The 25,222-nt window shown below is 48.5% G+C and overlaps 1 protein-coding gene across 1 annotated transcript; it reads left to right on the forward strand.

Moving 5' to 3' along the window:
* The first annotated feature begins 438 nt into the window (after positions 1-438).
* On the forward strand, positions 439-10,962 carry LOC126516924 (uncharacterized). The gene is made up of 2 exons (XM_050167005.3): positions 439-580; positions 10,048-10,962. The coding sequence occupies exons 1-2, from the start codon at positions 506-508 to the stop codon at positions 10,816-10,818; spliced, it is 846 nt and encodes a 281-aa protein (XP_050022962.2). The 5' UTR covers positions 439-505; the 3' UTR covers positions 10,819-10,962.
* The last annotated feature ends 14,260 nt before the right edge of the window (positions 10,963-25,222 follow it).

The raw sequence follows: 25,222 nt of genomic DNA on the forward strand, positions 1-25,222 counted from the left end.
TATATTGACATACACATACATAGGACAGACTGCACCTGCACAAAACAGCTCCCGGAGTAGCTAAGGGATAAGGCCGGCAAGACAATGAGAACTGTTCATATACGACACTTTACATATGCCGACACACCTTGTACGAGTTAGAGCCGTGAAGCGAACCAGTTCACTTCATTTCTGGACGCAGCTCTTACAAACTTTATTGCCGTTGCTCGCCATGCAGGAAGAGTTGAACGAGCTCCTGAACCCCTTCGGAATTGACTTTGACGAACTGCGCGAAGGCAGCCTAGACTTCAACATGATCCATGACGATCCCATGGCTCCGTATGACCCCAAAGCTGCGGTGCTGTTCCTGGCTACATTGTGGTTTCTGCGTGAGCACCGCTGTATCTCGGGCGTCAGCCTGAACGTGTCAGTGCTGGAGCGTTTTCGCCCAGTGCAGTTCCTGCAACACATCACCTTTTCCAAGCGGGTGGTCACGGCCCACCTGACCGGCGTCGAGGGAATCGAAATGCCGTTTGAAGTGTGCCCCCTGGTTCGGTTGCTCGACAAAACGGAGCTGCTTACGCATGTCAGCCTCGACAGGGTGAGTTTTATAAAGGCAAGCTTTTTCGAGGCATCATGAGGAATGTGCCGATAGTTAAGTCACCATTAGCCGTGGCACAATGGTGTGACAGCGCTGATAAGGCACCCGCCGTGGTGGGTCAGTAGCTATGACGGAATGGCGCTGAGCAGGAGGTCGCAGTATGGTTTGATTCCCAGCCCTCCAAAGAATTCGAAACTCACATTCACATATTATTCCAATTTTTCTAACCTTTGTTTGTCCCTCTTCATTCTTGTCAGACGATGAGGTAAGGAAGGCTTTCGGCTGCGTGTGGTGAAGTTAGAGTCCAAAATGTACAGAGCATTGAGGTGCCTTATGACTCGTTTGTTTCGCTGGCTTGGCTGTGGCCCTACGGGCGTCTCAAGGGCCAGTTTTACCAAACGATTCGTGTGACACGTATCTGATGACACCCCGCGGTAGCTAAGTGGCTGTGGCGACGCGCTGCTGATTGCGGGTTGTATACCCGACCACGGTGGCCGCATCCCGTTTGGAGTGCAATGCAAAAACGTTCGTGCGCCGTTCTTCGGGTGCACGTTGCATAAACTCAGGTTGTCAGAATCAATTCGGAGATACCCCTCATTATGGCGTCCCCGATGAATAGTGTTCGGTGTGTTCGGTATTTGTTTTTCTTCGAATTCGGGGTTCAAGTGGGTGAGGAGTTCTATAGAGATTTATGCAGTACAAGCGGCACAAACGACGATAATGGAAGAAGGAATAGTTTAGAGGAATGTGACATCCAACAAGTAACGCCGGATGAAGTAAAGAAAGCCTTGGGAGCTATGCAAAGGGGGAAGGCAGCTGGGGAGGATCAGGTTAGAGCATATTTGTTGAACGATGGTGGGCAGATTGCTCTAGAAAAACTGGCCACCCTGTGCACTCTAAGGCAAAGTTACACCCTTTGGAGTGCCCCTTCTGCCACACACCAATAATCGTCATCTGCCTTGAAGAGTTTCCTTTCTTTAACGCTGCGAGCCCGGTACTTTCCAGTAAGGAATGGCATGCGCGTTATCAGCATGATAGCGTTCCCAACAATAAAGTAGCGGGCGCGGCATTTTCAAGAAAGGAAACGCATCAAGGCAGATGAATATTGTTGTGTGGCAGAAGGGGCCCTCCAAAGGGTGTAACTTTGCCTAAGAGTGTATATGCAATGCCTCATGACCTCGAGCGTACCGAAATCTTGGAAAAAGCCAGCATAATCTTAATCCATAAGAAAGGGAACGCCAAAGACTTCAAAAATTATAGACTGATCAGCTTACTGTCTGTTGCTTACAAAGTATTTACTAAGGTAATCACAAATAAAATCAGGAACACCTTAGACTTCTGTCAAGCAAAGGACCAGGCAGGATTTCGTAAAGGCTACTGAACAATAGACCATATTCACACTAACAATCAGGTAATAGAGAAATGTGCGGAATATAACCAACCCTTATATGTAGCTTTTATTCATTACGAGAAAGCGTTTGATTCAGTCGAAACCGCAGCAGTCATGGAGGCATTACGGAATCACGGCGTAGACGAGCCGTATGTAAAAATACTGAAAGATATCTACAGCGGCTCCACAGCCACCGCAGTCCTCCATAAAGAAAGCAACAAAATCCCAATAAAGAAAGGCGTCAGGCAGGGAGGTACGATCTCTCCAATGCTATTCAGATCAGTTTTACGGGAAGTATTCAGAGACATGGAGTGGGAAGAATTGGAGATAAGAGTTAATGGAGAATACCTTAGTAACTTGCGATTCGCTGATGATATTGCCTTGCTTTGTAACTCAGGGGACCAATTGCAATGCATGCTCACTTACCTGGAGAGGCAAAGTACAAGGGTGGGTCTAAAAATTAATCAGCAGAAAACTAAAGTAATGTTTAACAGTCTTGAAAGAGAACAGCAGTTTACGATAGGTAGCGAGGTACTGGAGGGGGTAAGGAAATACATCTACTTAGGGCAGATAGTGACCGCGGATCCGTATCATGAGACTGAAATAATCAGATGAATAAGAATTGGCTGGGGTACCTTTGGCAGGCATTCTCAGATCATGAACAGCAAGTTGACATTATCCCTCAAGAGAAAAGCGTATAACAGCTACGTCTTACCAGTACTCACCTACGGGGCAGAAAGGTCGAGGCTTATGAAAAGGGTTCTAATTAAACTGAGGACGACACAGCGAGCTTTGGAAAGAAGAATGATGGGTGTAACGTTAAGGGGGCATGTGAAGAGAGCAGATTGGGTGAGGGAACAAACGCAGATGAATGACATCTTAGGTGAAATCAAGAAAAAGAAATGGGAATGGGCAGGGCATGTAATGAGGGAGGATAACCGATGGTCATTAAGGGTTACGGACTGGAGTCCAAGAGAAGGGAAGCGTAGCAGGGGGCGGCAGAAAGTAAGGTGGGCGAATGAGATTAAGAAGTTTGCAGGGACGACATGGCCACAATTAGTGCATGACCGGGCTTGTTGGAGAAGTATGGGAGAGGATTTGCCCTGCAGTGGGCGTAGCCAGGATGATAATGCTGATTCTTTATTTCTGCCCCCTTCGAACCGGTGTTTTTCGGTGCCTGATTTCAATGGCGGAGATAAATCGGTATTTATCGCCGCTTGCGCTGTAAATCTACTGTGTTATTACTGGAAAAAATATAACGCTCCTGAAATGACACAACCTTATTGAGCAGATTCCAAACACTCTGCACAATTCTTTATTGAACCAACTAGAGCAAATACAAATTAAACGCGACGCTTCCAGAAGCATTAAAGTAATACAAAAAGTTGTTGAAAAAGATGGGCATGTACATCGTGAGAGAATGGTCAACCATCGGAGCATGCTCCGTACGGCTCGGGAAACGCAGTCCAGAAAACGCACGTTTACGTTTTCGTTCCACACTCGGATGACACGAAAATTTAGGGAAGTTTTTGACGAGACTGGCCATTATTTGCTGAGCATTTGCCAGATACTTCCAAGGCCAAATTCCAACTTCCCAGAGAGAACTTTGTAGAGTAGATATGGAGTGTAATGGAAGGGTATAGTCGCTGTGGGAGTGCAAAGATCCGGTGAACGGATCCATCAGGGCCGTGGTATCTTGATTGTCATGCCGGTTGTCATCAGCATCATCATCCTAAGCCTATTTTATGCCCACTGCAGGACGAAGGCCTCTCCCTGCCTCCTCCAATTACCCCTGCCCTGCGCCAACGGATTCCAACTTGCGCCTGCGAATTTCCTAATTTCATCACCCCACCTAGTCTTCTGCCGACCTCGACGGAGCTTCCCTTCTCTTGGTACCCATACTGTAAACCTAATGGTCCACCGGTTATCTAACCTACGCATGAAATGGTTCGCCGAGCTCCATTTTTTTCTGCTAATGCCAATAATAATATGGGCTATCCCGGTTAGCTCTTTCATCCACACCGCTCTCTTCCTGTCTGTTAACGTTATGCATAACATTCTTCGTTACATCGCTCTTTGCGCGGTCCTTAACTTCCTTGTCAATCTCCAAATTTCTGCTCCATAAGTTACCACCGGTAGAATGCGTTAATTGTACACCTTTCTTTTCAATGATAGTGGTAAGCTACCAGTCAGGAGCTGACAATGTCTGCCGTATGTGCTGCAACCCATTTTTATTCTTTGTAAATTTCCTTCTGATGATCAGTGAGTATTTTACCTAGGTAAAGGTACTCCTTCACAGACTCTAGAGGCTGACTGGTGATCCTGAACTCTTGTTTCTTCGCCCGGTTATAGATCATTATCTTTGTCTGCTCCATATTAATCTTCAACCCCACTCTTATATTCTCTCTGCTAAGGTCCTCAGTCTTCTGTTGCAACTCATCCTCAGTGTTGCTGAACAGGACAATGGCATCTGCAAATCGAATGTTACTGAGATTTTCGCCGTTGATCTTTGCTCCTAACCCTTCCCAGTTTAATAGCTTGGATACTTCTTCCAAACATGCAGTGAATAGCATTGGAGAGATTGTGTCTCCCTGTCTGACCCCTTTCTTTATAGGTATCTTCCTACTTTTCTTGTGGAGAATCAAGGTAGCCGTGGAATCTTCTTACATAGTTTCCAAAATATTTACGTAAGCTTCCTGTACTCCTTGATTATGTAATGCATGTATGAATGCTGGTATCTCTACTCAATGAAATGCCATTTCCTTATCCATGAAAGCCATGTAGAGACGCTGTGCGTACTCTGGGGATTTCTCGATGACCTGATTGATGACGGGCATGTGATCCGTTGTATAGTATCCCTTCCTGAAGCCAGCTTGTTCTCTTCGCTGACTGAAGTCAGCTTATCTTCGTGAATATTTCATACAATACGGAAAGTAAGCTAATGGGCCAATAATTTTTCAATTCTTTAACGTCTCCGTTTTTGTAGATTACTATAATGTTCGCATTCTTCCAGTTCTCTGGGGCCCTTGAAGTCAACAGACAGTTCGTTTAAAGGGCCACTAGTCTTTCAAGCATTATGTATCCTCCATCTTCGACTAAATCGACCGGTAGTCCATCTTCTCCTGCTGCTTTTCCCCGTTTCATGTCTTGCAAGGCTCTTCTAACTTCAGCGCTAGTTGTAGAAGGAGCATCTGTAACCTCTTCATTACTACCTCGAATGAAGGTGTCGTGGCTGCTCTGGGTGCTGTACAGGTTAGTATGGAATTCTTCTGCTGCTTTTACTATATATTCGAATCTGCTGATGATATTACCCTATTTATCTTTCAAGGCATGCATCTTGGTTTGCCCGATGCCAAGCTTCCTTCTCATTGATTTGAGGCTGCGTCCATTTTTTTGCTTATTCCTCAGTCTTTCTCACGTTATAATTTCGAATATCCCTTATTTTGTCCTTGTTGATTACTTTTGACAGTTCCGATATTCTATCTGATTTCTTGAGTTGGACACTTTCATTCTTTGTCGTTTCTTTATGAGGTATTTCGTTACTTGCGAGAGCTTACCTACTGGCTGCCTTGGTACTTTACCTCCTACTTGAACTGCTCCTTCTGAAGGCAGTCAAGTCAAGCTTTCGTTCATTACCTCTATGTCGTTTTCATCCCTCTGTTCTAAGGCTGAATATTTCTTTGTAAGCACCAGCCTAAATTGGACTGCTTCCACCCTTATTGCATTTAGCTTGGCCTTTTTCTTCTTGACCAAGTTTGACCAACTACTGCTACCTCCTCATTAACGCTGTAGAATTCGTCAGTGTTGCCCGCTATGGCCTTATGGATTAGGAATCCTACTCCATATTGCTTCTTATTTGGGAGTCCTCCATACTGCAGGACGTGGCCATTAGTAACCACTTTATACGCCTCACTATAGTTCTTCTAACCTCACTAAGGCCATTGATATCGCACGCAATGCCTGATAGTTCTTCAAATAGTCCTGCTAAGCTAGCTTCACTCGAGAGGCTTCGTGTGTTTAACGTTGCCAGGTTCAGTTTCCAGTGGCGGCATGTCCGGGTCTTAGCACCCTCTGCTGCCCTTACATGTCTGATGGCCGCCTTGGTGAGGTGCTCCGCAGCTGCTGGAGACTAAGGGCCATTGGATGATTATGCTCTTCGGCACGAGATCGCGGCTTCGATTTGCGTCCACGGTGGCCGTTTTCTTATAAACAATGCACGAAAAAAAGAGCCCGCTTTGCAGCTGTTGCCAGTCTGAGCAACCGAATAAATCAAAGATAGAGAAGCTGTATACGTGACTTCTCACAACCTTCAGAAGTACTAAGTGGGTCTGCTTACTAGCTCACTGCCTTTGTTCGAACTGAGCAGTCCATTCTAGAACGGTCGTGGCAGGCCAGAAAAACAATATAAGAGTGAACATTTCCTTCGTCTGAACCCATTGTAGTGGCACACTCCTATCGTGTAGCAAAAACAAAAATATTGCTGAGGCAATGCAAAAAGCTAAGAGAGCGACCAGGTGAAATCATTTCTGCCGTGCTATCGACGGCCTCATATGGCTGTATGCTTGGACGAAAGCGAATTCGCACTTTGTTTTTGACAAACCAGACAAGTAACAGTGCCCAGCGTTGTACAGAACGATCAAGTCCATGAAATGCGATCTTGCTGCGAAATTTCTGCAGATGCGAAGCAGCGACAAGCGCAAACTGATTTTTTAAGCTTTAAGTTAAATTTCGGAGTCTTGCGTGCCAAAACCGCGATCTGATTATGAGGCACGCCGTAGTGGGAGACTCCGGAATATTTTGAACCACCTTGGGTTCTTTAACGTGCACCTAAATCTAACTACACGGGTGTTTTCGACCCCATTGAAATGAGGCCGCCGTGACCAGGATTTCATCCCGTGACCACGTGCTTAGGAACCCAACACCACACTAAGCAAGCACGGCAGCTGTTTCTTTTTTAAAGCTTTCTTTGGGGAAAAGGCCGCTGGTCACTGTGTACGCAAAGCATAAAACAGCAAGGAGTGATGTGTGAGAAAGCACATACAAATTAGCCGCATTTTTCACTCTACAACACCGACACTCGTCTAGAAACAACCTCAGCATTCATGTAAACACGGTCGCGTTGGAGCGAGAAATTGAGGATTATCTGGGATTATTGTAGGCATTCATTTCTTTCCTCTAAGCTTGACTTGCAACGTGTACTCGGCGGAGAGGTGTGGCTTTCGCAAATCGAGCTCATGCTCTCGCGGGCCACCATTGAAGTGGCTTTCTTATCAGAGACACACAGAGGTGCCACAACCTCTGCGACTCACTGCGATATATAAGTGCAAGCTGGGTTAAGCGGGAGACACATGGTGCGATTTTCCGTGCGATCTGTCGTAGGGCGCATCGTGTGCGACTTGCCGCATGCGGCGATTCGGGACACATGGTATGAATGACCGAGCGGCGGGTAGCTCCGCCCTGCGTGGAAGTTCGGAATGCTGCATAACTTCGAACAGAAAGTGAAAGCAAACGTATTTGCACAGCTCTCTTGTTTGAAACAAATGATGACAATATAATCACGCCTATGGAAGCACTGTAGACGTGTTTCCGCAAGGCCGCGTTAGCAGTAACGGCTCCTTTGAAAGCGGCAAGCATAGCTCGCTCGGCCGTCGAATCCGACACCGGTGGTGCTTGTGACACGATCGCTTGGAGCTCCTATAACGAAGCGCCTATGTTAGTCGGCACAACATGTACACAGTTATCTCACGCTTAAATTGCAGCACATTTGATTTCATTGGCGCCGACGGAAGCGAACGAGCAGGCCAGGCGAGCTTGCGATCGCTGGGAGACTGTGTAGGCCTAGCTCGCCGGCCGTCTGCCCGAGGCCGGGGCCCATGCCGATGTGTCCGCCGCTCGTAATAAAGCGCCTAAATTCATCAGCACAATCAATGTCTGAACATTTATGTTTATCTTAAGTGAAAATACGGTTAGTTTTCTCGGTGCCGTTAGTAGCGATGAGTAAACACGCCAGTCAGGCGAGCCGCTTCGTATAGACGATTGCTGGCGCGTCTGCGCTGACCGCGTCCGATTAGAAATCACGCCAACGATTTACTATATCGCACAACGTTTCATAAAATGCACTCTTTCGAGGCCACTTTATTCTATAAGTTATTTCGTGTCAGAAACAAATTGCAGCTTATTTATGTGCTGCCGTCAGCGGCGAAAGAGGCCTTCGTTTCGAACAAGGAGAAAAATAACAAATGATCGGAGCGGCGAGGCGCTCGCTCGCTGGCTCCGCCCCGTCGGGTCTACGACGTGGACGTGACGTTCGCGCTACCGGCGCTGTCATTGGCTGCGGTCGCCCGACCGATGCGGCAGTCGCACGACAATATTCAGCGCACGGAGGAAAGAAACTAAGGAGAGGCCCTGACGTCACTCTTTGTGAAGCAAAAGTGAAGCCGGAATTCGGCGTTGCTCATGGCGATGCTCCGCCTTTTGGGCCACCCTCCTCTCTTGTTTACATCTTTCGCGAAACCACGCCGCGCTGCGCGTGGTATCACGCGCGGAGCGCGCGCGCTCGCGCAACATCTGGCAGAGCACGGTGCAGGTAACACAGCGCAACAAGACACGGTGACTAACGCAAACCCGCCCACTCAGCGCCTTTGCCACGGCCCGAAACCTACCAGAGCGACACGTGTGAGCGCTCAAAACCATAACAACGGCGCCATTGTGGCCCAAAAGGCGTGGCCATACAACAAAAAAACAAAAAAGCAGAAAAAAAAATGAGAACCTACTACGTCATTTCCGCCACGCTTTTCTCCTAGCGCGCGGAGGGGGTAGGGCCTCTCCTTAGTTTCCTTCCTCCGTGATTCAGCGAGTTGGTCGTATGCGGGGCGTGCGATTCGGCGCCGCGTGCGGCGGATTTGGTTGCGAACCTGTTGAGTGCGGTTGCCGATGCGAATGGTCGTACGACCGATCGCACCCACAAACGCACCATGTGTCTCCCGCATTACGCAGTGGCCGATGCGACAGGTCGCTTCCATGTAACCCCGCCGCGACCACGTAAAAATTGGCGAGAAGGGTGCAAAAAAATTCCAGCAACTTCTTACAATAAATTAAACAGCCTATCTGTAATCATTTAACAACGCGGCGGCGGTGGCCGCACTTAGACGAAGGCCAATTGCAAAATCTTTCGTGCACTTAGATTTAGGCGCACGTCAAATTAATCCTATATGTAGTCAAAACTAATACGTAGCCCTCCACTACGGGTTGCGTCATAATCAGACCGCGCTTTTGGCAAGTGCAGGGCGTTTATTAGTCACCGGCGTTTGGGACCGACCGTTAGCGCAGAGCACGGACTCTCAGCACGAGCGGCATTCACGAGCAAAAGCGCTGAAGCGGACTACGCACTATGTCGTTCCAGTGCTTCTCTACACAAGCAATACTTCAGAATTGCGTTTTATCTGTAATGAGGCTGAGACCCAACAGAATAAAAAGCGATGAACCACTGTTAAATATTACGCTAAAGTTCATGCTTTCAGTTACCGAAACGGGATGAATCATAGCGAAACCTGAATATTTCTCTGTATTGTAATAATCCAGACATTATTTGCCATGATTAATTATTGTTTATCGTTTAGGCGGTCTGAAAGGTTAAAAGAACGTACTGCTGGGCTTGTTCGTTCGTACTACCAAATATTAACAAGCGGACATTTCAAGGCAAAATGTATAAGCGTAGCGCAGGTCTGGAAATGTAGAGGTGATACCAGAGAAAGCGGCATGCTGGTTGCTTGCTCATGCGTAAGCTGTATCTGCTTCATACGGCATTTTCCTAGGCGCTAGAGAAAGCAACGTCGTGCAAGCGGTTTATCGTTTGTCGGTAAAACCCATTTCTCGGGAAAACATGACCGTGCATGCAACATCTAACGTTGACGTGGAGCCAAAGGTAGGTAAACAATTTTTTTTTTTTTTTTGCAATTTCAGTTAAAGATAAAAAAAATATCAATTGGGTAGGACCCCAAAAGCCCGACTTTCGTCACGTATGACGCCTCATGACATCTTTTGTTTCCTAGCAACTTCGATTGCGTTTGAACTGCAGGTAACACTAACGGAAGCTGAAGGGGCCTGTCTGTCTTCGCTGGTGGTTACCAACCCCGGACTCGACTGTTTGGCCTTTCGGAACGTAACCATAAAAGACTCCGTTCTGGCCAGACTCGCGCAGGAATTCGAAGAGCACCGCCGACCGCGAGAGTTTGAACTGCGAGGGAGGATCCGCTACAGTGCGGCGCGCACTGAACTGGTCTCGAGGCTGCTGGACAGCTCCTTGCAAATCCTAAGCCTCGATATCACGTGCGACCTCACCCAGCTGTTCGAGAAGCTCAAGGACAACACGCAGCTGATGGAGCTCGAGCTCGGACGCTGTTGCCCAGTCGGCGTCTGCCTAGACACACTAGCTTCTACTGTGGCCCAAAACATGACGCTGCGACTCCTCACGCTGAGCCTCGACATGACGTGGATGTCGGCCACAAGTTCCTCCTGGAAGCACTTGGGAGACCTGGTTCAGAGCAGCCGCGGGCTAGAAACATTGTGTCTCCGCGATTCGTGTCTGGGAATGCACGCTGCGCGCCCCATAAGCGAGGCCATGAAAACCAACGAGAAACTACAGACGCTGAACCTGATGGGCTGCGGATTCTCCTGCGCCGATGCCCTGTTGTTCGTGCGGGCCCTTTCCCAAAACGCTTCACCGAGAATGAAAGTGAAACTCGGCGTCTTAACGGGAAAAGAGTGCGAATATAGCCTGTTTTTCCGAGAGATCGTGGATGGTGGATTGTTCAATCACTTTGAGTGGATTTTCAGCAACACCTCGTAGACAGCTTTCTCAGGCCTGCGCATCAAGTGAGGTGACGTAGGCTACGTCACTAGCCACCTGCTACCTTCCACTCGGCTGGCTCGGAGCCATTCGCCGACACTCGGGCAGATCCATCAATGCCAGTTTGCCTGAGCGCAAAAATAAAGTCGGCAATGTTGCTTCAGATGGGTTTCTCTCCCTTCAATGTAACAAGCATCAGTGGTCCCCTGCCATTCAATCAACAACCATCACTGCTGAAGGTAAATGCGTGCTCACTAGACTTAGAAGCTGAGCAGATTTCTGCCCTAGGGGAATCCTATATCATTAGGCCGTCTTTGGCTCTGTCTCATAAATCTTATCTCGTAACTATTATCTCGCATTAGCCATTATCTCGCAACAGCCATAACGACTTCCGCGCACGTCGCGCACTGTCATCTTTTGCGTCTTTACGCGGTCGTCACAGGTAAGACCACATAAGTGTACTAGGTCGAGAACAGCGCCGGTGGGTTGAGCCTGTCGTCCGTTATTGTCTCGCGCCTCTTTTCAGAAAGGCGGCGGTGTTACAACGCCTTTCTACCTGTGCCGTCGCGTTTCACAATTTGGCCAAAATGAGGTTTTCCAGTTCCAGTAATTGATGGAGTTTTATGGCTCAAGAGCTGCCCACCCCCAGAGCGTCAAAGTATTTCCTGTTATCCTGTTATAATGAGAACGACTGTGCAACACAAACCCGACGGTAGAGTGGCAGTAAAATTATCTGCGTTGGCATACTGCAGCACACTGGTGTGCAGTTTCGTTGTCATTAAGTTAATGAGACGTCAGCTTAACTACGTCGTATCTCATTCCGCCACTCGAAACAAAGAGCAGGGCATGGGATTACGATCTGCTGTAGGAATCCAACTTCTGACTTGTACGCGAAAACTAATCCATGAGGGGAGAATGCTTTAGTGGATTTTATTTTTATTTCAAATTCCGGGAAACATCAGCGCTAGATTCGTATTTGTTTTTCTTCCCTTTATTTCCCTTTCTCCCTTCTAGTTCGGCACAGGGCGTTTTGGAATTCGTCAGTGACTTCTCTAACAGGTGCGTAATTCTCTCGGCCATAGTCCGCGGGGGTGGGGGTGGGGGGGGGAGGGTACGTCTTGCTCTGCAATTGGATGCGGCGCTCATGGACGTTAATGACTGATAATGCAACCGGTCACGATATCGCAGTGGCTATATGGGGTTCTGCTTCTGAGCACGAGGTCGCGAGTTCGATTACCGGCCGCGGTGACCGCATCGCGACGGAGGTCGAAATGCAATAAAACGCTCCTCCACTTTAGGTGCGCATCAGAGCACGCCAGGTAGGTCAGATTAATCCGAAGACCTACACTGCCGCGTTGCTCATAGCCACGCTTCGAGACGCCAAGCTCCGCATTTCATTTAAATTATTATTTTTAAACATGGCAATTGAAGACGTCTAGTTAGCAATTTCTACAGTGTCGATATACGCGAGAGTATTTTTATACTATATGGCTTATTATTATCAGTGGTTCTAACACTATCTAGCAGCGATCCATTATGTTAGCAGCACAGAAGCATGCAACTGGCCAGCAGTGCGACGTGGTCCGATTTCCGTTCCACGTAATACGTACGTTTCTCAGCTGAGCTACAGTTGGCTCATACTTTCAAGAAAATCAGCTGACAGACGTTTTGAAAAGGCGTAAAGTAGACGACACGTTGCAGAACTGCCAACTGAATGTTTATTGACGTTGAAAGGGTATATATACCAGGTGTTTCTGCAATACCAGATATTTCTGCAGGTGTTTCTGCAATACCAGGTGTTTCTGCAGGTGTTTCTGCAATACCAGGTGTTTCTGCAATATTTAAAGATCGTCTTCGGTGTATGGCTAGTCCTTTAGCCAGTCTACTCGAAGAGGCGGGCATCACGGGAGTGAGGAATCAAATGGAGAATCGACCAGTTACAATGTACGAATTAAGTTTTATTCAATTAACTTACGGCACATATTCCAATTTACAAATTGTAGACTGTGATTGCAGGTATATCCCCCAAGGAATATTCAGTTGAAAATAATTATTTGAATGGCATCATTTTCGAGATATGCGACATCAAACTTGCAGTAAAGAATGCACAGACGTTTAACTTTTCGCGAAAAAAGCCGTGTTATGCATTGACGCACGAAAGTAACTGGACTGCCAATGTATTTTTCGCAAACTTCTAGAAAGCATCGAAATTATTGTCATCCTGAGACTTGGTTTCACTTGAATCGCCGTTGTGTTCTGCCTGGCAACAATTTGTAAATTGCTTTATACGCCGTAAGATTACTCCTTAAAAAGTTAATTTGTGAATTTTACTAATTCGTCGATTATACATGTGTTTCGATTTCTCCTTAAAATAATGCCTGCCTGTTTGAGCAATACAGCTGAAGGATTAGAATTCTGGTATCTGCCACACGTGACTTTTGCACATTTCCTAGGATCTCTGTCCATATGAGGACACAGGACAAAATACATGTATCTGTACTGCATCTCACAATTCGTTTGAATCACTGCAGCAAAAATGACTTATATATCTAGCCTCTAACGCCAACCCAGCGACCCATGTTGTCTGCCTATAGTTTCAGCTACTAAGCACTCGTGGTCGTGATGCCGTCGTCGTAGTTTCATCGTCATCATTCCAGCTTTGTCGTCCGACTCTCGTGACACCATCGTCGTCATACAGTCGATGCCATCCCTTTGTCGTCATAACTTCGTCGTCCGGCTGTTATCGTACCATCGTCATCGTTTCAGTAACGTCATCCCATTGTCGTCGTGCCGTCCTCGTCTAACCGCCTATGTCATTCCATCGACATAATTTCACCGTAATCTTGCATTCGTCATTCTGTCACGATCATGCCGTCGTTGCCATGCCGTCGTCGTCATATAGTCGTCGTGACGCGGTCGGGGGTCCATCATCATAATCATTCCAGATTCGTTATCCGATTCTCGTCATACTGTCGTCGTTACGCCATCGTCGCTATGCACTCGCCGTCATCCCATTGTCGTCATGCTGTCGTCGTCACGCTGTCGTAGTAATGCTACCGTCATCATTGGGGAATCGTCATACCGTTGGCGTCGTGCCGTCGTCGTCATGCCACATTCGTCGTTCCTTTGACGTCATTCCGTGGTCGTCATACAGTCGTCGTGCCGTCTTGGTAATGGCCAACCCTGGCAAGCGAGCGTCACAATAATGTGGGCCGATCACGGAGACATTGTAGGTCGCATATAGCCGAAGCAGTGGATATTTCCGAATTACCACTGCAGATTCTAAATGATGGTATCTTCAGCAATACAGTGTGTCGCTACATTGCTTAAATACCAATCTCAATAACGACGACAGTAATGGAGAGATGGGCTATACCAGATTCTCTTATAAATTGGTATATTCGCAAAACATTGAATACACAAAAATGTACAAATAACTGTTGTTGCGTTTCATGCATCATTCGGTGCCCGTATATTTCTTCAGAAAAATTAGACAGCATTTCGTATGTTAATATTGCCAGCTAATTAACAAGAGCCGAAGACATACCCAGCATGCTGCACTAGCCACAAATCAATTACTGAACTGAATTATACCACTAAGCGAGCAGCTGCGTGCTCTCTATCTGAGTTCAGTGCTCATTTGCATGGCGATACTTTAAATTCCTGTTAATGTGAGCGGCATTCTTGCCGTTATCACACCAGCTTCCTTTCCGGCTCTGTAGATAACCAAAAATATCGACCGATCCAGAATATAGTACAGCAAAGGAAACATGGGCCGATCCCGAAGGTGTGCAATGTAAACATACGAGCCTAACATCGTTGATGGCACTCTTGAACAACAAAAAATTTTCTTTAAAGCGTCTTGAGTGCTGGGCAGAATCGAACCAGCTTCACACGAGTCCCTCAAGCACAGCAGCCCGGCGCTTCTACGCGCTGCGGCACGGATGCCCACCGGGAGCGAGGGGATTAAGGGGCCCCTCACCAGGTCACATAGCAAATTTTGATTATACGGCGAAAGTTTTGTGCCCTCTAGGGAGTGTTCTACCGCAAGAATGTTTCAATTTGGCTGATGAATAGCCTAGGTATAGATATTTCAGTGCCGCGAACCCATGATTTCAGGAGGGGAGCGTCCTAGCCAATATAACGCTCTCTCCACCTGCCCCTGTCAGCCTCCCCAAGTGAAATTCCTTCCCTGCGTTCCCCCATACCAGAGCCGGAAGATCACGTAACGCAAACGTCACAGGCCCCGCCTTCTTTTTTCTTTTTTTCTTTTTTTTCTCGCTTTTTTGCTGTGCGGCGCACTTCCGCTACACGAACACTGGGGAATCAAGGGAATGAGGAGGCGCACTGGGTAGCTCGAGCTCTAATCAACCGGGAGATGTGCCCCTCAGACTCAGATCCCATGGATGGGGCACAGACGACATACCATGAGACAACAAACTACTAAAAGCAAAAAAGGCGAATCTATCCGCCTCCAAACGCAAGCCTCACGCGAGCGCAAGCCTCGATCCTGCGTCGAATCCAAACTAAGTCGTTCCCCAGCCCACATTGGCTCGCCATAATTTCCAACGGGCAATGGAACCCAATATGTCAAAACTGCACAAATCAAACATTGGCTATTCAGAATCACATTCTTTGGGGGTGCGAGGGCTTACCCCCTCCCAGGTCGCTCCTGCCAGCTCCCTTACAACAGACGTGGGAAGAGCTGCGCAGAACGCCGGATGAAAAAGTACAAAAAGCCCTCGTTGCCTGGGCCGAAAAGGTCACTCCTCGTGAGGGGCCATCCTAGGACTCGGGCCTGCCAGATCATAACTGAGCATAATCTCATTCAAGTTGTTACCACCGCCTGAGGTAGACGCAAGCGCATCACAGAACATCATCGCGTGCTGGAACACGGAAGATAATGACATAGTTTCGCTCTGCGCACGCGCGCGACTGCACGTCATAGGAACGAGAAGACGAAGCGGAAGCACATCCCTCTAGCTAAGGTACAAAGTAAAACAAAGACACGCAGACATTCGGTTTGTAGATTTTATTATTTCTCTAAACTTTGATTGGTCTATTGCAGCAACAGAACAAACAAATAACTGCGGTTCCCTCGAATAATTCTCAAAGTTACGCGCCACTATGAGCGTCGTCACAGCACTGCCATGTGCATAGGCGCACTTGTGCGATGTACGTGGACTCCCCGGCTGAGAGCGTGGCGCCCGCGAGGCATAGGGAAAACGGCGTTTGGTTTGAAAGTTGAGCTCTTTCCGCGGCGCGCAGTGATGTAACGCTCAGCAGACAGGATCGTTAGAAGGCATTGTGTGCACGGCACTTGTCAGCACAAGATGGCCAGACCTGGTGAGCAGCCCCTTAATTGTCAGTGTTCGCATGCTCCGGCGCGCACCACGCTTCTCTGAGGTCATGCGCGGACTTCTCGGGCACGCGCTAGTTGCCGCCGCGTGGCCGCAGGGGATCAAGTCACTGGAACTTAAAGTCAGTGGAGGTTCCAGCGACATTAGTAGAGAAGTGCGCGAGAGAGGACCCCGGCTGCAGTACACGGCTCATACGCACCGGCGCGTCACCGATGCAACCTCGGATGCCACGCCATCTCAGATTGCAGGCAAAGGACTTCGCGCGGACTTCGCAGTGGCACCGCTAGATGTCGCAAGGTGTTGCGAGGAAATATAATTACTGTATGTTGCTGCCATTAGGGAGGGAGCCACGTACAACAACTGCAAGACAGAAGCGCAAGAGAGCAGCTCGGCTGCCTTGCACGTCTCAAATATGACGCGTTTCGGCCATTCGCGTAGGATAGTCATTGTAGAGTAGTTTTTCCCGAATATTTTACCCTTCCTAACTCAATTAAAACACACATAATCTCCGCCAATAGAACAAGATTATCCGAGCCATTAGCGTGTCAAGAGGGCTTGTTGGTGCTCACTAAAATAAATTATCATTGCAGCAGCGGCGTACTTGCTGATGGAATAGAAATGGTGCCCTACAGGCTGCAAGAAGTAAAACTCAAGCTTCAAACGATCAACGTGTCATCTCATCTCGAGATGTTCTCCGTATTTGGTCATATTTGGTTCTCCGTAGTGGCCGCAACTTTTTCTGCGGATGCTTTCACACGCATGCTTCCTTCGCCGCACGAAAATGATGAGTAAATGAGGCCTACCGCAGTTCTGATTTGAACGACGACGAAAAAAAGGAAAGCCTAAAGCTGCGCGTGGCCGAAAGCACAGCCAAAACCACACAAATGGGGATTCGGCTTGTTTCTGCTCGCGGCCCCCTCTTTATGTGGCTCCATATTAGCAACATTATGAAGCGCTCCTTGTAGGTTATTTATTTTTAATGTTGGATGATAGTTTATTCAACTGAAGTAATGGACCTGGACGTAGGCAATATTGTCTTCCTCTTTTTTTTATTTTTCAACGAAATTAGCGCTCGTGTTGGTGAATGTGAAGCAGAATTTGCTACTGCGGCGCCATTACTGGCGGGGACGCTGTTCCCAGAACGTGCAGCGTGCCGCAGCGGCTAGCACTGCCTTCTGCACGCGCTGTCGCAACTGGGCCCAGTCACCGGTTCCTGACGTCGCCAAACGTAAGTCTTGTCATCTGCTACGTCTAGTCCTGCCTTCGAGTCGGTTCTCTGTAGCCAGTTATACAGCTCCGCTACCCGAAGCTCTTTGTATCCAGCTAAATAAAACGAATGTTGGCCATTCGGAACCCGACGACCGCCATATTTGAGAAATAACCTAGAAATCGACGACTTGTCTGCTATGAGAGATAGGCTTTGGTGATCGGTTAAATAAGGAGCTTGGTAGCCATTATGCGTGCCGCTCCGACGTGTAATACGCGGAGTACTTCCGAGGGCAGATGAAATGCGAACACACCCACCGTGGCGGCGTAGTGGCCTTGCCGTTGCGCTGCTAAGCCTAAGAGCGCGGGAACGCACTCCAAGCACGGCGGCCGCATTCCGGTAGGGTGAGAAATGCGAAAACGACCGTCTACCGTAAATTGGGCGAAAGTTCAAGAACTCGAGGTGGTCGAAATTAATCCGGATACACCCACTGCGGTATGCCTCCTAATTGTATCGTGATTTTGGCACGCAAACCGTAAGAACTTCTTTTAAAAAAAAACGCCACCAGTGTAAAGTGTGTCCGAAGGATATCAAATGACACAGTGCGCGCCGACTCGCCCCGCAGGACCAGTGGCTATGGCGTTGCACTACTAAGTTCAATGCCGCGTTGGTTTGCGCTCTGTCGTCCTTTTCTGGTGTGTCTTATCGTGGTTGTTGGTTGCCCTCAGCGCACAACGTGATGAACGAACACCAACTAGCCCACTTTTACGCTATACTCAATGTGCCCTTTCAGTAAGTTACCGGTGCGATTACTGACCACGCCTTAGCCCTCAAATAAAGTCGGAACGCATAAAAGCCTCCACGCCGAGATTTCAATCTGAAGAACCCTAGGCGGCCGGTAATAGGCTGGATCCAGGCATTACGACGTCACTAACTCAAGCAGTAGTTTTCGGGTACTGAAGTTAATTGCTAAGATAATTTTGCGCTTGTGCTGCCCGAAAGCTTCTCTAGGAAATCTACCATATTATACTTGTCTTAACACGAGCAGCTTTCAACTCATGTTTCGTGAAGGACTGAATAGCGTTTGCCTCGTTTCTATGGTCGAAAAGCTAATATTTGTCTGTCTACAGGGAGAATATGAACTGATTTCTCATCCTGATGCATATCCAGCTTTCCTGGACACGTACCAACTAGCGCCCCAAGCGGCCCCGGCACGAAGCTAGCGCGTTTTCAATGGAACGAGCGGGTTTTTCGCGAATAACAAAAGCTGCAGGTCGATTATCAAAAAACGCAGGTGACAGACGTGTTCTGGAAGACAATCCACACGAGCCAAATGCAGTGATCACTCTATGGCACGTAAGAATTTTGTTCCCACAGTGGGTAAAGATTTAGCAATGGAAGCCTATGGAAACGACGAAAATTTGTACTCCATTTTCGAGGCAAGAACCGTGGCTGTGATTACACTACGGCTTCTATCGTAATACGCAGTGCAGCGTATGTAGTCCGGAGACTCAGCTTTCGATTGATGCCTAGCTCGACTCTCCACACATGGCGTAACACTGTTCCCAAAAGCGTTTTTTGTAACACTGTCGTGAAAATTCATGTGTTATCTATAAAAAGATGTTCGTACCGCTGCGCGAACCCTCGGAAGCCGTGGCCGAGCGGTAGAATTGCGCGCACCTTTAGTCACGCTTCACGGTGGCCGCGGTTCGATTCTCGCTACGGACTTTTTTTTTTTTAGCCGCATAGGACCTAGTTTTGTAGTCTCTCACTAGATGGCAGAAACACAAAACCCAGCATTTGCTTTCGGTTCTGGTTTTTCAGCGGCGCAGTTTTTTTTTTTTTTTTTTTTTATAGCCGCATAGGACTTAGTTTTATACTCTCCCACCAGATGGAAAAAACACAAAACTCATGATTTGCTTTCGGTTCTGGTTTTCCAGTCGTTCTCTTGAAATATTATCTTTTCTATTTTTCCTTCGTAAAACACAGCAATGTCGTGTTCACTTCTTAAGTCATCGCATTTATGAAGGTTTTATTCATTGGACATCATAACTAGAAGCCTGCGCAAAGCTTTGTGTTATGCAAAAAAAAAAAAAAATTCGTGCTTTGTAGCGTGGAACCTGGGAGAACAAAATGGCCATTCTTATTGCGTCCTTCTGGAAGGTGCGTTTTCTTCGACTTTCCCCTGTCCTTAATGGCACATACTCCGAGCGAATGACGTCCACCTGGGCCACAATTCCACCCGGTGGCCAGTGCCATTCCTAGGCAACATTCGGGCGGAACAAAGTGTCTGCTAAGCTGAGTCGCTGCCCGAACGTTAATTATTTCTAAAGATTCATCCAATTAAGAAATGCACCAAATAGGAGAAGATGTGCAGCGTGTGGATTAATAGCTACTGGTAATGTGTTCCCTACAGCCAAGTGGTATGAATCCGTAGGTGTGGCCGTAAAAAAATAATTTGAATAAATGTCCCGTGCTGTGTCTGCCCCAGTCGCTCTACAGAGAAGCTAGCTTGGCTAGCCGTCAGTATTTAGGATCAACATATGGCGTCGCTCGTTCGGTGCAGTTGCTTTTAATGCGAAGCATTCTTTGGTAAGTGCCCCAGTGATCTGGTAGCAAAATCGTGCGAAATCGTGTCTGTAACGCCAAAAAACTTGACGCATTTCCCATATGAATACATAGGTCTTTATAAAAAGGGGTGGGGTGGCCAACTTGAAATTGGAAGTGGCGTCACCATAAATTCGGCCGTGATGCAGGGATTGGTCAAGTTGAATGTGGTAGTGATATGGGATTGGCCCAACATAAACTTGGGGTGAAATGGTAGTGAGGCAAGCTGAATTTGAGGCTGATATGGGGGTGGCTCAACCTAAATGTGAGGTGATATAGGGGTGGGTAAGCCTAAGTTTGCGGGAATATGGGGGGTGGGCGAACCTGGATTTGGGGATGATATGGGGGTGGGCCAACCTAAATTTGGGTCTGACATGGGGACAGGCTAACCTAACCATGGGGGTGATGCACGGCTGGACCAAGCTGAATTGGAGGGTGATATATGGGTGGACTAACCTTAGTTGGTGGGCGATTTGCGGTGGGCCATCCTAAATTTGAGGTGATCGAGGGGTGGGCCAGCGTTAGTTTGGGGCGGATATGGGGGTGGGCCTACCTCGAGTTGCAGGTGGTATTGGAGTGGGCCAACCTAAATTTGGTGGTGTTGTGGAGGCGGGACAATCTGTATTTGGGGGTGATATGGGATTGGTCCTACCTAAATGTGGGAGCAATCTCGGGGTCGGCCAATCTGAATTTGGGGGCGATATGGGGGTGGGCCAACCTAAATTTTGGGGTGCGTCGGCTCGAAATTTGGAGGACGATTTATGGAAATTCGTCTGTGGACCAACTTGAAAATTAGGGGTGGCCCAATTGAAATTCGGGGTTGAGCCAACTTGAAGTTTAAGGCTGGGCAAAAAGAAAATCGGGCGTGGCCGACTTTAAACTTGAGGGTGGGCCAATTTAAATTTGAGGGTGTGCCAACTTGAAATTCGGGGATGGGCCTACTTAATGTTTGGGATGGGCCAATTGAAAGCTGGGGGCCTGTTTACGAATAGTTAGACAACACCAGTGGTGTTTCTGCATATTTTTCATGATCGCAAAGTACGTATATCAATAATTGTTACCTATATCCCTCAAGGTGAGCTACCACTCGAGCCTTCCCAGCCCACTGAGCTAATGATGTCACGGGAGTGCTCTCATCGTAACGACTGCGACGTTCAATGTGGAGATCCACAAACCAAATCGCAGACCGAGCTAACCATCTTCACACCAATGACACCGCTAACACTACTCGCTCGTGCTAGACGCAACACAAGCTTACAACGATCATAATTCAACTTTCAATCACACCTAGTCGACACGTTCTCAGTGCAGAATTTCGTCAATCATCTGAATAGAAACCATGCTGGATGTTTTACTGTTATGTTGGGCCGTTTTTTCCAAAGCCTTCTCCCACAAAGACAATGCATTTTTGTGATTGACGAGGCAAGCTAGTACATAACTCATACGAAGCAAACGTATAAAGGGTTATAGTGATTTCTCAAAAAATATGTTAGGTAAATAAGATTTCCGATAGTATTATTTCGACCGGGCATGACAGCGATTTCTTCCCGCCTGTCACAGCGCTTTCACCGAACACCTAATCATTTTGCTCAAACGTGTTGCCCCAATACTACATGTGCTGAATGTACAAAAGTGCGGTGCGTGGTCACAGCTTCAAAGCCAGTCTATTTTGTGTACTGTTGTTGTTATTGTAGTAATGTGGAGTTTTCCTCTTCATAAGAGCACAAAAAGAAAAAAAAATATTACAGATAGTAGCTGAGCGCAAAGTACATCGGAAGATCTGAAACCAGCAATTATTTTTAATTTGCGGGTTGGTCTTCTCTGCTGGTAGATCGCTGTCCGATCACTTCAACAAATTTTGTTTGTGTGCAATAGCAGCAAAAACAAAGATACTACCATTTCATTGCGAGGACCTTTATGCCATTCACACGCACAATAAGGACACCAGATAATTGACACTATCAGTTCATAAACTGATATTGTTTTGCTAATTTCAGTGTAGCGTGGTGTCTGCGAACGGAGTATTTTCTTAGTATCAGTCCAGTGTTAGCAGTGAGAAGCAGTTCGGTCTATCATCTCCGTGAGGCCATTCTAGCCATTGTAGCGCTTTACTCTAGGCCAAGTGCTAAAAACTTGGTGTGCTTCGTCCTTTCCGCAGGTCGTCCATCCATTCTGTTATGGTGGCCATCAAAGTTGCGTCCGTCAGGCCTCCTCCTCATTTTAGCTTCACCATCGCGAGAGTGGGCAGAGAAAGGAAGCTTTCTTCACAATCAGCCCCAGCGGGGTTCCACCACTCGTAACTACTGCAATTTGCATTAAGTGGCTGGGCATGCTAACTACATCCTTAGTTTCACAATGGCTAGCGCGCGCAGAAAAAGTAGAGCTGTGGTCGCTATCACTACCACGAACCCATGTCAATGCAGATGTAAATACGTGGAGGGGCTGGGCATGCTAACTTCTGCGCTACGACCTGCCGCCGCCACCTCAGATTTTCTATGCATTCTGCTTTCTATCGCACACGCATGCAGGACAAACGCGGATAAGTAATTGGATTAGATTGGGAAAACGTTTATTGAGCCTGCAGTAAAGCGCGAAGGCGCGCTTCGGACGTGGCCTACGTCGTCATCGTGGCGGTGTTCGGAATGGCCGTACGGGGTGGCAACGTGCCAGCTTTCAGCCCGCAGCACGTGTTCCAATCCCACCAGACGGGGCGCACTTCAGAGAACTGCGGATGACCGGCAGCCACGTGGCGCGCGGTCAACTAAGAAATATGGTACTCGGCTGCACCACCCGAGACAAAGCAGAGTTCTACGAAGCCCTCTGACGTCGGCTCCGGACCCTTTTCCCCTGTGCGTGTGTGCGGCACGTGTTTGTGAGCCCTCCGCCAGGAGGGCTGGTCCACGGGGACATCGAACGGTGACGTCGAACGATGACGTCGAACTATGACGTCGAGCGGAGAGCTTATAAGCAGCGTTTACCGGCTGCTAGAGCGTGCTCGTCGTCGGGAAGTGAGTGCTCGTTGTCATGCTAGAAATGTACTAGTGAGCTGTGTGCTCGTAAGCTGTTTGCTGTATGATAGTCTTGCGGGCTCCATATGGGAGTCGCGCTGAACTGCCAATGTATCTTGCTTAAAATGGTAAATAAATCCTGCTCGCCTAGTCCTGTCGCCACAAGGTCCTCCCTGCAGCTACGACTGCCAACTCTTACAGCGGGTGCTCTGCGAGGATCCCCGCTCGCCGTTGCCGGCTCGCCAGGCTCCTGCCTAGCCATCGCCTCGATGACCTGCTGGACGGCCTGTAGTTGTTTTTCTTGGTCTTCGCTCCACGTTGCTTCCTCAAGCTGCGGTGGTATATGTCCTGAGTTAGCTTGGCTTGGATGTTTGGAGCAATCCCATAGCATGCGCTCGAATGTGGCCTTCTCCCTGCAGCACGCTCTGCACTTGTCATGGGGGTGCGATTCTGGGTACATCCTATGCAATAGCGCCGGGCTTGGAAGTGCTCTCGTTTGTAGTTACCTGTACAGCGCGGCCTGCGACCTGCTTAGCCCTTTGCAGGGCGGCGGCAGAAGTCTACGGGCCAGCCGAAAGCCTTGGTCAGTTCGTTATAGGTGGTCATCCGGTCTTTGGCGCTGAAACACAGCGGGCAGCCATTGCCTTGGGCGCGGTCGGTTAATCCTCGCGCTCGGGCGTGTGTCGTTTCGTTGCGATTGGCATGCTTCTCCGACGCTTGTCCTGCGTGCTCCGGGAACCACTTGATTCGAGTCCTCTTGTCGCGGTATGCCTGTCGGCGCAGGACGCGTGCTGACACTGGGGCAATTCTTCCTTTGGCGTAGTTCTTCACCGCCTGTCTGAAGTCGCTGAGGATCATGTGGCATTCTCGGGCTACGATGGCCAGGGCGATGGCTATTTCTTCTGCTTCCTCCACTTGCTTGCTCGATGTGCTGGCAGTCGCCCGCACGGAGTCGACCACCGCGATCGCGAAGCAGTTGCGGCCGGCATATTCGGCGGCATCCACGTATCTGGCACCGGTGTCTTCCGCGTGCAGGTCCGTCAGTGCGTTGGCTATAGCGCGTCTTCTGCCTTCGTTGAATTCCGGGTGCATGTTCTTCGGCAAGGGGTCAACCCGCACGTTTCATCGTACGTGGTCGGGGACGGGGCATTTTGGTCCCTGCTGTTCGTGATAACCGATGCCTAGACTGCACAGGATCTTTCTGCCGGCCTTTGTTGATGACAATCTTTCAAACTGAGCGGCTCTATGCGCTTCGACGATCTCGTCGAGCGTGTTGTGTATGCCCAGCTGGAGGACACGTTTCGTGTTGGTAGTTTCAGGTAGACCGAGGGGTGTCTTGTAAGCCCTCCGGATTAGGATGTCTAGCTTGTTCTTTTCGCTTTTCACCCACTTGTGGAAGGCTGCCACGTACACTGGGAGACTACGAAGGAGTGTATAAACCTGATGAATTTTTCCTCCTTCATGACTCCCTTCTTGGTGGTAACGCGCTTGAGCAGTCTGCTGGCATTGGACGCCTTACCCATGATGCGGGTGATGGTGTCTCCGTTCCTGCCGAGCGCTTCGATCGTCATGCCCAGGACTCGGATCTTGCTGACCGTCGGTATTGTGTTACCATCCCTGGTGCGGATCTTGATATTTTCGTGTTTCCTTTGCTTCTTGATTCTGTGCGTTTTGATCGGTTGGTAAAGCAGGAGCTCCAACTTACTTGGGGAGCAACGCAGTCCCGTACCTTCCAAGCTTTCTTAGACCGCGTCGACTGCCGTCTGTGGCGTGGATGTTGTGCGGGCATCACTGCCCCCGTCCACCCACAGCGTAATGTCGTCCGCGTATATCGTGTGCTTCAGTCCTTCAAGCTGGCATAGCCTTTTGGCAACTTCAATCATAACAAGATTAAATAGCATGGGTGAGATGACGGAGCCTTGGGAAGTACCCTGGCTCCCTAATGTCTTCTCGTCCGTCTTCAGGTCACCGGGTCTGAGCTCCGCCATCTGCCGGTGAGGAAGCCTTTGAAATATTCGTACGACCTATCGCCTAGGTTTAGATGCGATACCTGCGCGAGGATGGCAGAGTGCGTAACCTTGTCGAAGGCGCTTTCTAGGTGGAGCCCGAGGACGGCTTTGGTGTCCCTGGTTTCGCCGTCGATGACCTGATGTTTGTTAAGTAAAAAAGCTCAGTGCCCTCCCACTCTGTGAAGAAAGATGACCAGCAAAGCTGCGTATGTG

Source organism: Dermacentor andersoni, chromosome 1 (genome assembly GCF_023375885.2).
Source record: "Dermacentor andersoni chromosome 1, qqDerAnde1_hic_scaffold, whole genome shotgun sequence".
Lineage (NCBI taxonomy): Eukaryota > Metazoa > Arthropoda > Arachnida > Ixodida > Ixodidae > Dermacentor > Dermacentor andersoni.